At 39.6% G+C, this 15,052-nt stretch overlaps 1 protein-coding gene across 1 annotated transcript in view; it reads left to right on the top strand.

Moving 5' to 3' along the window:
* The window catches only part of ascc3 (activating signal cointegrator 1 complex subunit 3), a 175,511-nt gene that overhangs the window by 139,548 nt on the left and 20,911 nt on the right, over positions 1–15,052 (top strand). The window contains exons 30-36 of the mRNA XM_042422838.1: positions 588–730; positions 4,158–4,295; positions 5,706–5,826; positions 6,151–6,283; positions 6,522–6,647; positions 11,768–11,879; positions 11,972–12,106. Of these exons, the coding sequence (XP_042278772.1) occupies positions 588–730; positions 4,158–4,295; positions 5,706–5,826; positions 6,151–6,283; positions 6,522–6,647; positions 11,768–11,879; positions 11,972–12,106 (908 nt within the window). The remainder of the gene's footprint in view (positions 1–587; positions 731–4,157; positions 4,296–5,705; positions 5,827–6,150; positions 6,284–6,521; positions 6,648–11,767; positions 11,880–11,971; positions 12,107–15,052) is intronic.

The raw sequence follows: 15,052 nt of genomic DNA, 5'->3' as shown, positions 1-15,052 counted from the left end.
TACACACTACATTCTGCAATCAAGTGAGATGATTTTGTTGAGAACTGCAAAATTACTACAATTTAAAACAGTACTAACTTTTCAGAAATCGAGCAACAACCTTAATATGAGATCTGACCAGCATAAGATATGAAATGTTGATCACAAATGTCTCACCGACACACATGATCACACTAGGGGTATACAAACGTTTTGCACACGCTACTTTCTTTCTTTCCTTTTTTTTCTTTTTTTGTTCTGTTACAGTTTCTCCATAGAAATAAACCTAATTTCCATTTAATTGATAGTACTGAATGGATATCAGACAGAGAAAACCCATTAACTACACCGTGTGATGTGTCATATTGTAGGTGCAAATAATTGTGGTCATGTGTGTTTGTGTGTGTGAGTATGTGTGTTTTGTCTGTTTTTTTTGTTTTTTTCACAGTAAAAGAGCAATGTTTAACACTAGCTTCATGCATCATTGCAGCATGGCAAAATAATTTAACAACAGTTATGTTAACATTTGTCTTACCTCTCAAAAACTTCTCAAAAAAATAACATATACAGAATAAAAGAATGTATATATTTTGAACTTATCTTCTCAGCAATACGCAGCCACTCCCCAGCCAAGCCAGTGCTGATCTTTGTCTCATCCCGACGGCAAACTCGACTGACCGCCCTGGACCTCATTGCTTACCTGGCCACAGAGGATAACCCCAAACAGTGGCTACATCAAGATGAGAGAGAGGTACGCTAACACACAGCAGCTACTGCAAAATGTAACAGTTGTCCACAGCAGAAATGAGAAAATCCACCTTCATGTACAGTAGCTGTGTGATTGCTTTTCATTCTAATGCACGTCCACCACGTCTTGCGTATTTTCACGACCGCCCCTTTTGCTCTCCCTCCGTATTTCTGTGTAAGTGCTGGTTTAAGCGTAATTACAGATGGAATTCAACCCAACTTTGCCGGAAAAGCCTGTGTCATCCTCCATTATATTGTCTCTGCATACTTTAGGATCAGTTCAAGATGAGATGGGAGCAAATGGCTCCAGGCCTGACAGAGCATGGACTGTAATCACCTCAACATGCATGTCGACACACACACACACAGATAGAGAACAGCAACATGGCACAAATGAATCACGCAAATTATTCATCCGCTAATGGACTGTTTATTCCGTTTGTTCCCATGTCTGTTTGCATGTGTGTGTGTGTGCATGCGGATTTGAGAGTAAAGAACATTTTATAATACTTTAATGTCAGCTCTGTTATTTTTATTGAAAGTATAAAAGACGCCCAGCCACATAAAACATTACCTTCCATCTTTAATCATTCATGTGCCCTTTATTAATGGGATTGAAAATAAAGCAGAATTCATTGTTGAATCTGTCAGATACAAGGTTATCAGTGTTGAATACAATTTTAACCAGCACTAGTAGAGTCTACATCAGGTATATATACTCTTGTCTGCCATTAGACTGTATTTTATATTTTTATATATTATATATTACTTATATATTTTATATTTGCGTAACACCTTGCTCACACATACAGACTCCAAGACCAGAGAAGTGTCAGGATGCCAGTCATTGTGGATTTGCCATCAATACACATGCTGACACCAGTTGCAGAGACTCACAGTGGAAAAAGGGGCCAAGCAGCACAACATAGAGGAGTTCAGAGAGTTTCAACTTATAATTTCCAACTTTGAATGTCCTTTGATGTATAGGGGCGGCAACCAATAGCACTCATTTTGATTCTCATGGGAGTAAGCCTGCAAAATAGGATGCATCCACACCACATCATAATTGGACCAAGACCAGCTCAAACATATTTCAGTTTTGCGAGTTTGTTTGTCTTTGCCATCTTATACAGTTTTAAAAACACTTAAACTTACAGTACTACAGAGCTCGGAACTATTCTGCATGCAAGCTAAAGACCAGCTAGAAATGGGGGTTCTTTAAGGGTAAAAGGTGGCACTCATGAACCACAGCATCCCAATTTTGACCTTTTGTTGCATGTCATGTCATGTCATCTTCATCTCTCTCCCCCCTCATTTCCTGTCCATTCTCTACTGTCGACTTGGTAATAATAAAATAAAATACCCAGAAAAATACAAAAAAAACATCCAAAAACCAGCAACTACTAGAACTGCTTTGTCATGCACCAGTCTAGTGCCAACATGCATTTTAATTACCTGTTTAACACTAAATAAGCAAAGGTTGAATCTGTCTTAAATTCAGTTTAAGTTGATCAGTATATTTGAGACATAGGAAAACTGTCATTTTCATAAACAAAAAAATGGCAAAGCATCACTGAGCTGTTCACTGTGTCCAATGTGGTAATAGATCTTCTATATTGCTCTATGACACAAAAGGTTCTTGTTTTGTAGCTCCATACAGGTTGAGGCCTGATCTTTTGTTGGAAATGATACCTAATCCTGTCTATGATTTGGCAGAAATAGTGAAAAGCCAGTGGAAAAAATCACTTCCTGACCATCATTTCAATCATTACCATCTGTTTACTGTAATTGTACCTGGAGCGTTATTCATTTTACCATGATACATTCAGGTTTAAAAATGACACATGGACAACTGTTCCAGCGTCCTGAATTTGCTTTCCTGAAGCCTGCAGATACCCTGCCTCAATGCAAATATGTACAGCCTTATAACATAGGCCCAGTTTCTTTATGTGTGCGCAGAGCGTCCCCGGCCTCTGTGTGTGTTCCGCTGATGTATGCGGCCGCCTGCTGCTTCTTCTGCGCTGGCCCGTGTAGCAGCTCAGCTCCCTGCTGTTTGACTGACAGGCTTCTGGTGATAGCTGCTTAACTCTCACCGGGGGTCACCCACTGCCCCGAATCCCCTCTCTGACCTGACAGCTCTTTCTTCCCTCTGCTGCTGCCTGAACCCCCCACCCCCCCCACCCCCGCTCCTGCTCTCTGGGCTGGATCTTCACTCTCCCTTTCCATTCTCTTGAATTACCTCATATCCTGTTTGTGAATTGATTAGTTTGAGTATTTGAAGGACACATTGCATTTTATGCTGTTTGAAATGGTTACTCTTGCTCAGGTTCCACGGTTGTGTTTAAGACTTAAATTTACTGCTGAACTGAAAGATTTAGAAAAACGAAATTCAAAACACAGATGTTTCATGTGTCCTGTGCGACAAAACAACATTTTAAACATTTTTAAGAGTCTTTTTCCAGTCTGTAGCTTCAAAGGATATATTTTTTGAAATCCAAAGAAGAAAAATATTTAGACCAGACGTCAGCGTTGTGAACATCTCTGCCTACTCCTTTAGTGCAGCTCTGCTCCACTGACTTCAACCTCTAGCCATGTTTTCTCTGGCAAAGCTCAGGTTACACTTTTTTTTTATCCTTCAATCCAGAAGCTGTTTGTGTTGGCTGAAAGATGTTAGATCTGTATAGTACAAGACAAGATGCACCGTCCTACTGATACCAGAGGAGAACTGTGCAACTCAGCCACATGTCTGCAATTGAATAACATGTGGCTGTGGGTGTGCCGTGGGCAGATGCTACTGTATGTAACCTGTTTTTGTTGAGTTTTGCACCCTGACAAGTTTACATTTGATGATAAATCACTCGTTACCTCTAGTTTTGGAAAAGTTAGTTTCTGCTATCATCATTTTCCAGGAATATTAGTATTGTCCTGGAAAAAACAGTAATGGGCAAACCATACTGTACTGTGTCTGGTATTGTGTCTTTCCTTAGCATACTGACAAAACATGGCAACTGCATCTCAAGTCAGTCCCATGCTCTTGTTTTTACCTTTTTGGCTTACAAAGAGACATAAGCATGGTGGCAAAATGGCAGAGGTGATTGACAACACTGTTACTGTTACAGTGTAGTAGATAGATACATATTTGATGGTGTGGCTGACATTTTTAACATGATGAACCAAGTGTTTGGGGGCTGATGGATCTCTGTGGTAATCTGAAATCATACATATCTTAAGCTGATCTGAGCTGATTTGGTTTGTACAATGGGCAACTCATGCAGCTCACTATTTTTAAGTAATTCTACCTTTAGCGCCTCTGATCTGTATAGTTTACAGTGGCATGGTTTGGCAGATCTGTCCTCAGCATTCAATCAGTTTGTAAGTTGATCTGTGACTGACACAGATTTGTAATTGTCTGTGCTTTGGATTGCCTGTAGATCGAAGCGATCATTGCCACGGTAAGGGACTCCAACCTGAAGCTAACACTGGCCTTCGGGATCGGCATGCATCACGCCGGTCTGCACGAGAGAGACAGAAAGACTGTGGAGGAGCTGTTTGTCAACTGCAAGATCCAGGTACGACCTCACCCTGTACACCAGGCTTGACTTCTGTCTAGAAAATGCTGAGTACCCTTGATATTAGTAATATCAATGTTGTGCAATTTACACTTTATTTCAAAAATGATCAGTACAGTTTTTTGTGGATAGCTCTTAACATCCTTTCCTTGGTCTAGAAACAAATGTAATTTTATTTGGATATTTAAATTTGTATCACTTCAACAAAATACACAAAAGTAAATACATGATCACACGTTGTGTGTGTCCATGTGTCTGTGTGTGTCTGCAGCTAATCTCACATACTACCAGACCCGTCAGCCTTACATTTTTTTTTATGACTTTATTCTCAAGGATCTCTTGTGGTTGCAGGGATTCACAATTGTTTAAAAACCTATTTTTTAACGCGTTTTATACTGCCATTGACTACTGACTCCTCACTCCTCTTAACCAAGCATGTGAGCAAGTGAGCAAAAGGCATGTCCAGCAATCGGCTGGGCTAAAAACAAGGCTACCTAGTCTGTTCCAGGCCACATTTTGGCCTTTGTCGTGGCTCAAAAACTGACATCCTTAGAAAAGTTTGGTCTCATCTTGAACCAGAGCATCTGGAGATTAATCCCATAGCCAATATGTTATGATCCATTTAAGTTAAACATGATACCAGATGAATAAATCCCTGTCTTTGTTAGCTTCGCTGCCATCTTTGCTGTAAGGGAGCTGGAAGAGACAATTGAGTGAGATTCGACTCTTCTTTGTTTGGGAGGGCAGAGGGAGGTAGGGAGGGGTTTTATTGTGTGGTGTGTGTTATAACAAAATGTTCTAAATAAATAAACATGTTTAAATTTAGAAGTTTGGACTGATCGTTCCATTTATTGGTTCCTTATTAAGTTTATACAGTTAGGCAAACCCAGAAGGATGCTCTCTTACAACACCATTACACTATTCTATGCATCTTAAAGAAAACTGAGAATAGGCCCCCAAACATACCTGGTGGAGATCTGTGCTCCACTGAGTGCACTATTTTAGTTCCCATATGTATTTCTCTAACCACCCCGTCATTCACCGTGATTGACCAACTCAGCTTCATCATGTCAATGTCAATGTTATTAACCTGAAAGAAAAACGTAAAATTCCTTGAAATATTTGTATAATAACTTCCCTCTAAAGATGTGTTCACCTGCAGTAGCACATAATGGTAAATTCTTAAGCAGACATAAGCACACTCTTGATAGATTGGTAGATGGACTGTATATACATTTACATAATACCCATGTTACAACACTCAACACTTGCATTACTCTTAAACTACACATAACTTAATACATTTTGATATTTTCATTCCATATAAATTTCAGTTCTCGTATATTTTTCGTTCATTTAATATGTACCAAGTTTATCCAAATGTATGTTGTTTCTTGCCTGTTTTCTCAGGTTTTGATTGCCACCAGTACTCTGGCCTGGGGGGTGAACTTCCCTGCTCACCTGGTGGTTGTCAAGGGAACTGAATACTATGATGGAAAATCCAGGCGCTACGTGGACTACCCCATTACAGGTACACAGCCCAGTCCTGTAGGTTGTTAACCTACCATCACATAACAAAAGTTTACATTATAATCGTGTATTTTAAGCAACAGTTAAACTTTGTAAATACACTGAGGGAAAGACTTATTTATACTGGTGCCAGAAGCAAGGCCACGAGGCAGCAAGGAACAATAATTTTAAAAAAGCTGTAGTTAAATTTTGGATTCTGATTCAAATCCTGGAACAGAATTGGTGACAACAAAAAGTCACCCTGTATTTATAGGTTATTTCATGAATATGGAGCATTGAGTCAAGATGCAGTTCTCTTTACTGTGTTTATGTGCTGTGTGTGTAGATGTTCTGCAGATGATGGGGCGAGCAGGTCGACCTCAGTTTGATGACCAGGGCAAAGCAGTCATCCTTGTCCACGACATCAAGAAGGATTTCTACAAGAAGTTCCTCTACGAGCCTTTCCCTGTTGAGTCCAGGTAACAGTCACATGCCTGCTGTCTTGTTTATATTCTCACAGCATTGTATAAAAGACTGAGGATCTTGCTGTCTTTACAAGCAAGAATATTTACTTAGCATTAAACAAACATGGGTACACCCACCTGTAGGCTGTAAATAATGACAATCCCACCTGTTCTACATCAATCTGAGTCCACAAACATGCTCATCTCTTCTCTGTATAAGGTAGTCTATGATGATTGTATGTTGTATCCTCAGCCTCCTCAGCGTGCTGTCAGACCATCTGAATGCTGAGATTGCTGCAGGAACCATCGCGTCCAAGCAGGACGCAATGGACTACATCACCTGGACTTACTTCTTCAGACGACTGGTGATGAACCCCAGGTCAGGAAAAACCTGCTCACACCTCACATCATTAACAAGAACAGCAGTTCATGCAGAGCAAAACTAAAGCAAATACACATAGACACACACATTCTTGGCTGATTGTCACAACCTGGTTAGAAGAGAGCAGTGCTCTTCAGTCAAACATCTGCTGTGTAGACAGAGACCATTCCAGAACATTCCAGCCTGTTGGTATTTACACGGCTGTCAGCGCACATTTACCATTCAGCTCATGACTGCGGCCTGGCTGTAGGATTCTACCAATACAGGTCTCTGTAACTTGATACTGATCATTTGGGATTAAAGCTAAGACTTTATGCCTATATTCAGTGTCTGACCATTTTCATCAAAACAATGACACGCATTGGGTATTCCACCAGGACTGTATTGTGGAAAAGTCTCAAACAACATTTCTGATTATCTTTTGGTTAATACAGACCATGTAAACACAACATCCTGGTTTTGAATTTGGACCAGGACCTTTGATATTATCCCCCTACTGCATCTCTACTAACCTTTCCATCTCTTCCTATAATTTAACAAAATAGTTTAAATCTCTCTAACAGTGCTGTGACCCACGAAAAGAACACTAGTGCCTCTACTGCTACCATTACAAGCTTATTAGTGGAAGTAATATCACCAGTAGTATTAGTAGTAGTAGAATTAGTACTGTATTTTTATTCTTTTTAACAATAGTGCTATTACTCAATCACTGAGTCAGTACTGACTGCTAATGAATGTCCACACTTGTAATGTGAGCTTTTTACAACATGACAACATATGTACAGTACTTTACAATAATCTTCATTATCTGCAGGTCCTTAAAAGTCATGAAAATTACATCAAATTAAATCTACATCCATCCATCCATTTTCTTCTACTTATCCTATGCCCACCCTTCTCTTGGGCTACTTCCTCCTGCACTAAATGAAGGCATTCCCAGGTCAAATGGGACATTACAGTATAATCCTTCAAGTTTGTTCTGGGTCTGGCCCAGGCTCTCCTCCTCCAATTTAGATGTACCTGGAATACCTCCACATGGAGGTGGAGGTGTCTAAGAGGTATCCTGATCAGATGCCTGAACCACTTCAACATATCAGGAGTGGTTTTATGTCTGAACTCTTCACCCTGCATTTAAAAATGTGCCCAGACACCCTGCAAAAGACACTCATTTCAGCCACTAGTATCAATGGTCACTCCTCAAACCTCATGCTTGTAGGTGAGGGTTGGAACATATGTGGACGGGTCACTGTCATCAGGGGTGGATTTAGTGATTTGGGGGCCCTAGGCAAACTCAGTCATGGGGCCTCCTTCGCACTTTATTTTCACTCTTTCTCTAATTGAGAATATTGGTAGTGGTGCTGGTAGATAAAGTACTTAAATCTTTGAACTAATAATACAACACTAACAAGACTATGTTAAAAGTAAAAGTCCTGCATTCAAAAATGTACTTAGGTAAAAGTTCAGAAGTATTATTAGATCAATCGACTTACATTTACTAAATGTCAAAACTGGACACTCTCCACTCCACAGTTGCACCCAGAGATTCTGTCCATTGATATCACAATCAGCAAATCAGTGTCAAAGGACACCCTTACTAAGAATGCGCTTAACTTACATGCAAACAGAACTCTCATTTTTGTTATACTTGGACCAGATGGACCACAGCAACACCATAAGATACCCCTGGACGTATAAGTCCCCTTTGTTTTATTGCTTCAGTCTTATTTTGATGTAACTGTAGTGGTTTTAAGAGATTCTGTACATTAGGTAAGACTTAACCATAAAGCAAGAAACGAAAATAACATACAATGATCTCATTCACATAAGTAGATGGGACTGACCGTATTCTTTGTATTACATTATATGCATTTAAACCCACAGACATTTTAATTAATCAAAACAGAATTTGGTTGCAGTGTGACCAACATATTTTGCCTTTATTGCATGCTCTTTAAACAACAGTTGTTTAATATCAGCACCCTGAAATTCAGCTTCATGTCACATGCAAGAATACTGAATGTCTTAAATGTTGCATATGAATGTGCAAATCCCCTGACACCATTGTCTCCATGCAGCTGTGTTTTATATCTGAACAGCTAATCTATCATTACTTCTCTCAGGCTTTGATCCCCCCCCACCCACCCACACACACACACACATACACAGATACACACACACACGGGGTCCCATGGGTATCGTAAATGTCTGCAGGCCGACTCCCTGCGCCATCAGGAGCCTAATAGTGATGATGCTAATGGCCATGACTTAATCAGACAGGCCATGCCACCGGTAAAGACCTGTAAAATGTGTTCAGTAATAAACACATTCAGCGCTCAGGACTGCACGCTGTTAACATGTGGAGCAATGGGAATGAAAGAAATACTTAACATTAAACACACATTAAATATGGCCATCACCCGCCTCAACTGCTGCTCCAGTACGGCAGTGTGAATGTGATTTCCTCCAACCTGCTCCCAGCTGCACGATAAATGATTTTGTATGATGATGATGAAGATATCATTTGGGTTAATGTAATATGCGAAGTGGGCAATTTTGCATGCATTATGAAGACAACTTTAAAATAACCTCCATCTAATATTCCTCCTCCACCTGTTAACTGACTTATTGGTATTCATCCTTTCCATGATTCATTTTTGTACTTTTCTCTACAACTTTAAGCTCTTCTTGGGTACAGTTTGTTTTCAGAATGTTCAGTCAATGGCCGTGGCTAATGTTGGTTGATCCCCCTGGCTTTATACATTCAAAACAGAAAGCAACTTTTCATATGCTTCCTCCCATCCAGCCATCACAAAACAAGAGGGAGCCTACAAAAGTTTCCCACAGAAAAACAGAGAGAAATACTAGAACACAAGCACAGTTTAACAAAGTATAGTATGCTTAGTAAGCTCAATAACCTCAGTCTTTTCCAATAAAGATTATTACAGATCACTCACAATCAAAATGCTAAGGGGAGACAATTCTTTCTCAAACTCATCTTAAGTTTCTTGTAATACATGGGATAATCTCTCATAAGGAAAACTGGATAGTAGTTTCTTACCACATTGATAGTTTGATGGACATGAATGGAGCCAAGCATGCAAGATTAAAAGGAGCGCAGTATACAACCTGATATTTCAACAATGTAGCATTTTGGCCAGATGAGAAGCTAGCAAAAAGAATACATTGTTTTGGATCCATTATTATTTTAATGCCAAGAAATTTCTCAATCTGTGTTTGGACAGAAGACCAGAATGTTGTGATCAATGGACAACACAGCATTAAATAAAAATAGTGCCTAGTTCAACCAGGTCATTGAACAGTGGACCAACTCTTTAGCCTTGCAATGATGCATCCAGTCTTGCAATCCAGTCTACATGTGTCTTGTGGTGTTGGAGAAGGATTATGACAGTGTCCCTCAGAGCCATTCGGTCCTTGTATAACTGGAGCCATAGCTCTGAGCAGGAACTCAAGCCCTTCTCAGTGGATGTTGGTTTCCTCTGGAGTTGTGCTTTGTCAGCAATTCTGATGATTCTATGCAGAATCTCAAGGTGCAGCCGGGGGAGTTGAGTGCCAAGTACAGTGGCGTCAGGTTTGGTCTCTGCTTTTTGCGTATGATGATGGCTTCATCAACCTGTTAGCTCCAGCGCACACTTGGTTGGTTAGTGGTTTGGTGTCTGATAAATCTTAAAATGCATTAATCTGTAGTTTCATCATACATTTTTTCCAAATCAGCATGACATCTGGGTATTTTTGGCATACTGCAGATTTTGCTTTTGTTTGCATACTGCACACTACATGCTACAATTTGGCCAAATCAGTATGCACTGCTAGTATAGTAGGTGGTTTCGAATGCAGCCAGAGTGATAAGCTCAGACATCCAAAGGCAGCTCACAGTAGAACTTCTGCTCCTTGTCATTGAAAGGAGTCAGCTGGTTCGGGTTTCTGATCAGGTTTAGCCATGGATGCATATCTGTGGAAGTATTCCAAGTACATCCAACCAGGAGGAGACCACAAGGCACATCCAGAGAATACTGAGTGATTATAAATCCCATCTGGCCAGGGAACTTCTTGGGACCCCCTTGGAGGAGCTGAAGGGCATGGCTAGGGAAAAGAACTTTTAGGGTACCTTACCTAGCCTGCTGCTACCCGGACCCAGATAACCAGATAACCACAGTTCAATAGTTCAACAGTTTCGACAAAACATATTTTATATTTCTTCCATTCAAATGTACACAGGTTATTCCCCCTAGCAAACATACCTTCAAGAGTTTAGCATCTGTTTCTATCAGCTTTTAATAAAGCAATGCCAGGTTTCCTTTGCTCTTTTATTTGGCTCGCACACACCATGCACAAATATTGGCATTATGAGCTAATGAAGATTGTCTTTGATTACACTTCTGCTGAGCCTCATGTGGTAACTCTTACGAAACAGAGCTGAGCATGGAACCCATTTTGGCCACTGGTTGTCTTACTTCAGGTAATAATAGTCTAACCTGGGAATCATTTGCTGGTGAGGGCTGGCCATTTTCCATTCAGCTGGACCTTTTCTTCTGTAGCACAAAAGTGCGTACAGGATTCTCACCAGTAAAAATTCCTAATATTAATATTAGGAATTATACCATTTTTTTATGTGTTGTCTATCAGATGGTCATATAAGCACATGTGATTCAATCAATTAATGTTAAACCTTCATCAGTGTCACATAACTAAGGAGAGAAAACCTCAGTCAAGGAAACTCCAGTCAATGAAACTGTTTACATGCACAACATGTGGCAGTGTGGGCTCATACCAACTGATTTACTTCAGCAGTTGAAAATATACCCAGCTTGGCTTCTGGCTATCTGGACTCCGCTGTAGTAACCAATCTGCTGGATTTAGCTTTTCATCACTCAGCACATCTTAAATATGTCCAACAGTATTTATCCCTTCCTTTCCAAAGGTTGTTGAGAGAAGGAGATAAAAGCAATGCAATGATTCAACCATGAAGCGTGGACAACAACATAAGTACTCAGTTTAACAGAAAAAATGCACAAAATGTCAAATGGACTTCCCTCTGTCTCTTTACATAAAGTTATTGTCTTTTCTTTAATCACACCTTTGGTCTTATGCTTTTGTAGTTATTACAGCCTAGAAGACATCAGCCACGAGTCCATCAATAAATACCTGTCCAACCTGGTGGAGAGAAGCCTGCGGGACCTGGAGTGCTCTTACTGCATGGAGATAAAAGAGGTGTGTGTATTTTTTTTTTTCAAGCAGTTATGTAGTCTGTAAAATGACTAACGTGAAATCAAGTTAATTTGTTGTTTCTATTGATGCTGTAGGATGATTCAACCATTGAGCCACTGACTTACGGCCGCATCGCCTCATATTACTACCTGAAACACCAGACTATCCGCATGTTTAAAGAGCGACTGAGGGCTGAGTTGCCCATCCATGAGCTGCTCTCCATCCTGACAGTGAGTTTCACACTGTGGACATACGGACACCTTTGCTCTGTCACCACTTAATAAATGTACCTTATCAATGACAAAGTTTTTATACAGTACTGTGCAGAAGCTCACACAGATGCTTTCAAAAATAATGCCATGAATAGTTTTTATTTATCATTTTTTATTTATTCATACAAAGTTGAGTAAACAGAAGAAACCTAGATGAAATCAATATTTGGTGTCCGCAAATATCCGTGCCTTCACCATGAATATCCACAGTAAACTATCCAGTTTCTGTGGATATTTATGGTGAAGATGAAGATAGGTCTTATGTGTGTGTTGACCTTGTGACCTTTCGTCTCATGCCATGATCAGGCCAAAATGACCACTTTCAATAGCGGTTCCCTCACTGGGAGGTGTGATGAAGGCTGAATAGATGTTGTTTTACTACAGTTTCATAAAGATTGTCTAGTAGATGTAAAGCAGATGATGAACCAACTCCAACTGCTCAAAAGTCACAAGTAAGAAAACAAAGTGTGACTAGTGTGACTATCAAACCTTGGACGTGGTGTTTGACCTTCACCACATTGTGCACTCTTCTGCTTATGCATTGACTTTTTCCTCACACATCCCCACCTGATTGTGACTGATTTGTTACTACTTTTCACAACTTTTCAAAACTCATTAGACTTCCTTTTTTTGCAGCATTGCGATGTGCTGCTCTGATTTATTACCACAAAGCAAACATACAAAGTGATCAATCAACCAGTCACACTCATGTCACCTGTTGAACTGAATCACACAGATTGTGACACATCTCGTCTTGTTCTTTTCTCTTTCACACAGCACCTCTGCTCTCTCTCGCTGAAGCTTAATATTTGATGAAAATATGTACAGGTACATAAGTACATTACTCCAAAAATATCTTTTGGGAAAACGTATGGGAGCCAATACCTTTTACTAAGATGTCTCAAAATCTAATAAACGTACTTCTGTTACATCTAGTGAACACATTCATGCTCCCGTGAACTGGACTTTTTGATGTTATTGACCTCTTTGTCTCTAGTAAGAGACCCTATTACTTGTAAGACTCTCAGAATACCAAAATTGGCTTACCTGCATGATGGGGTGTAAGTCATCTACTAATTAAGATCTAATTTAAGTAACACTAATCATCAGCTATGCACATTGTGCTTGATGCTTTCATTTAGAAATTGATAATCAAGCTTGGGTGCTGTCTGTTGCTGTGATGTTACTGAGGTGGCAAAAGTCCTGCCTGGTCTAACTCTACATTAAGACCAAGCTGAGAAGAGTTGGATTATTTAAGCTTTGGTGCTTACAAGCAAAGGCAAGACTTCTGATTCATGTAAGGTCAGTGACAGAAAATAGAATAATGATCTAAGGAATGCACTGTAGTAATAGTCTCTGCAGAGCATGAGGACACACACTAAAGCCCTGCAAACTGAAACAAGATAGGACAGTACCAGATCAGAAGATTTGAGCCAAAGTTGACTTGGATCAGACTCTGCACATTATTTTCTGGTTAAATTTTCAAGCTACAGAGTCTGCCATTCATACTGTTGTATTTTGAGACACACCTATACACAGTCAGACCTGCAGGCTGTTTCAGTACACTTTCTTTCACTTTAGCTCAGGGTGTGGGAAGTCTTTTTGCTATGTACATGCACAGGTGCATGTGTGCTAAGTGAGAGTCAGACAAATTAAACAGAACTGTTTTCCTCAAATTTGTTTCCAATTAAATGTCTGTAAGGAAAATTAGTTGTAAGTGCAAATAAAATAATAAGACTGCACTTATTTTAGTACAGTGCTCTAAATATTTATTTTGTTGGATATAAACAAGAATTTGTTGTTAAATAAATTGTTTTGAGCCAGTACACACTTAAGCATCTTTTTTAGCCCCAGTATCTGGCAAGCTGGAAATCTTTGCTGTTTGAAAGACATGACACAGTATTCTTGCAACTTTTCCACTAAGAATCTGTGATCAGTAACATATTTTGTGATATTCTTCTCTTTTTGGCACATCAAGGTACATTAGTGCACACATACACAGACGCACAAAAGTATACACTCACATGCTTTACTCCCTCCTCTCAAATTAGCACCTTTGTCTGAGCTTCATTAACTCTTCTCAGTATGGGGGTTTAGTGTGATCTGTCGCCCTCTCCCATTTACCGATTGACCTTGTGCGTCCCAGCGGTGAGGTCATCCACACTCCCGGCTCCTGATTGGTGGGGTCAACACAAGACATAGTGGTTTCACACCTTTCACTGAAGGGGGGCGATGACATACTGTGTCAAGAAAACTCATTCTTACTACTGCTTTCAGTGGGCTTATAGAGTGTATTTGCCTGTTATGATTCATAAACAAAAAATTCAACAAAAAAATATATCAAGTTAGGAAGTTTACCATTGAGTTCTAAAATCAGATTTTATAACAAATAATATTATAACAAATAAATTAAGTGAAAAATAAACTTGTTTGAAGTCATCTTCTCGGTGCAGATCGGCAAGTTGAGTTACTATAATGTCCTATTTTTGTTAGTAAGCAGGATATTGCAAAAGCCTGTGCTTACATTTAATAAATGCCACATGTCAATGTTAACATTCTGATACAGATCTGGATCCAGTTGCAGATTAAAGATAAAAAAAACTTCAGGCTTCCTGGTGGTTAAGGTGCATCTCATATCTCATAACTTCAACATGCCCGGTTTGATCCCACCCAAGGACCTTTGTTACATGCCATACCCCTTTCTCTGGTCTGTCTCTTACACTGTCACTACTGCATTTAAAGTAAAAATGCCAAAAGACAAAATAAAACTTTCAAACAAATTAAAAAGATTTTCTGTTATTCAAAACCATGGCAGAGTTTTAAAAAATCCCATAAAAAGACCATGACCAACAATGTGTTAATCCATCTGAGCGTATATCTCAGCTCCAACACATTAGTTCCTAT

Source organism: Thunnus maccoyii, chromosome 10 (assembly GCF_910596095.1).
Source record: "Thunnus maccoyii chromosome 10, fThuMac1.1, whole genome shotgun sequence".
NCBI lineage: Eukaryota > Metazoa > Chordata > Actinopteri > Scombriformes > Scombridae > Thunnus > Thunnus maccoyii.
This window is presented reverse-complemented; position numbering and strand designations above follow the sequence as displayed.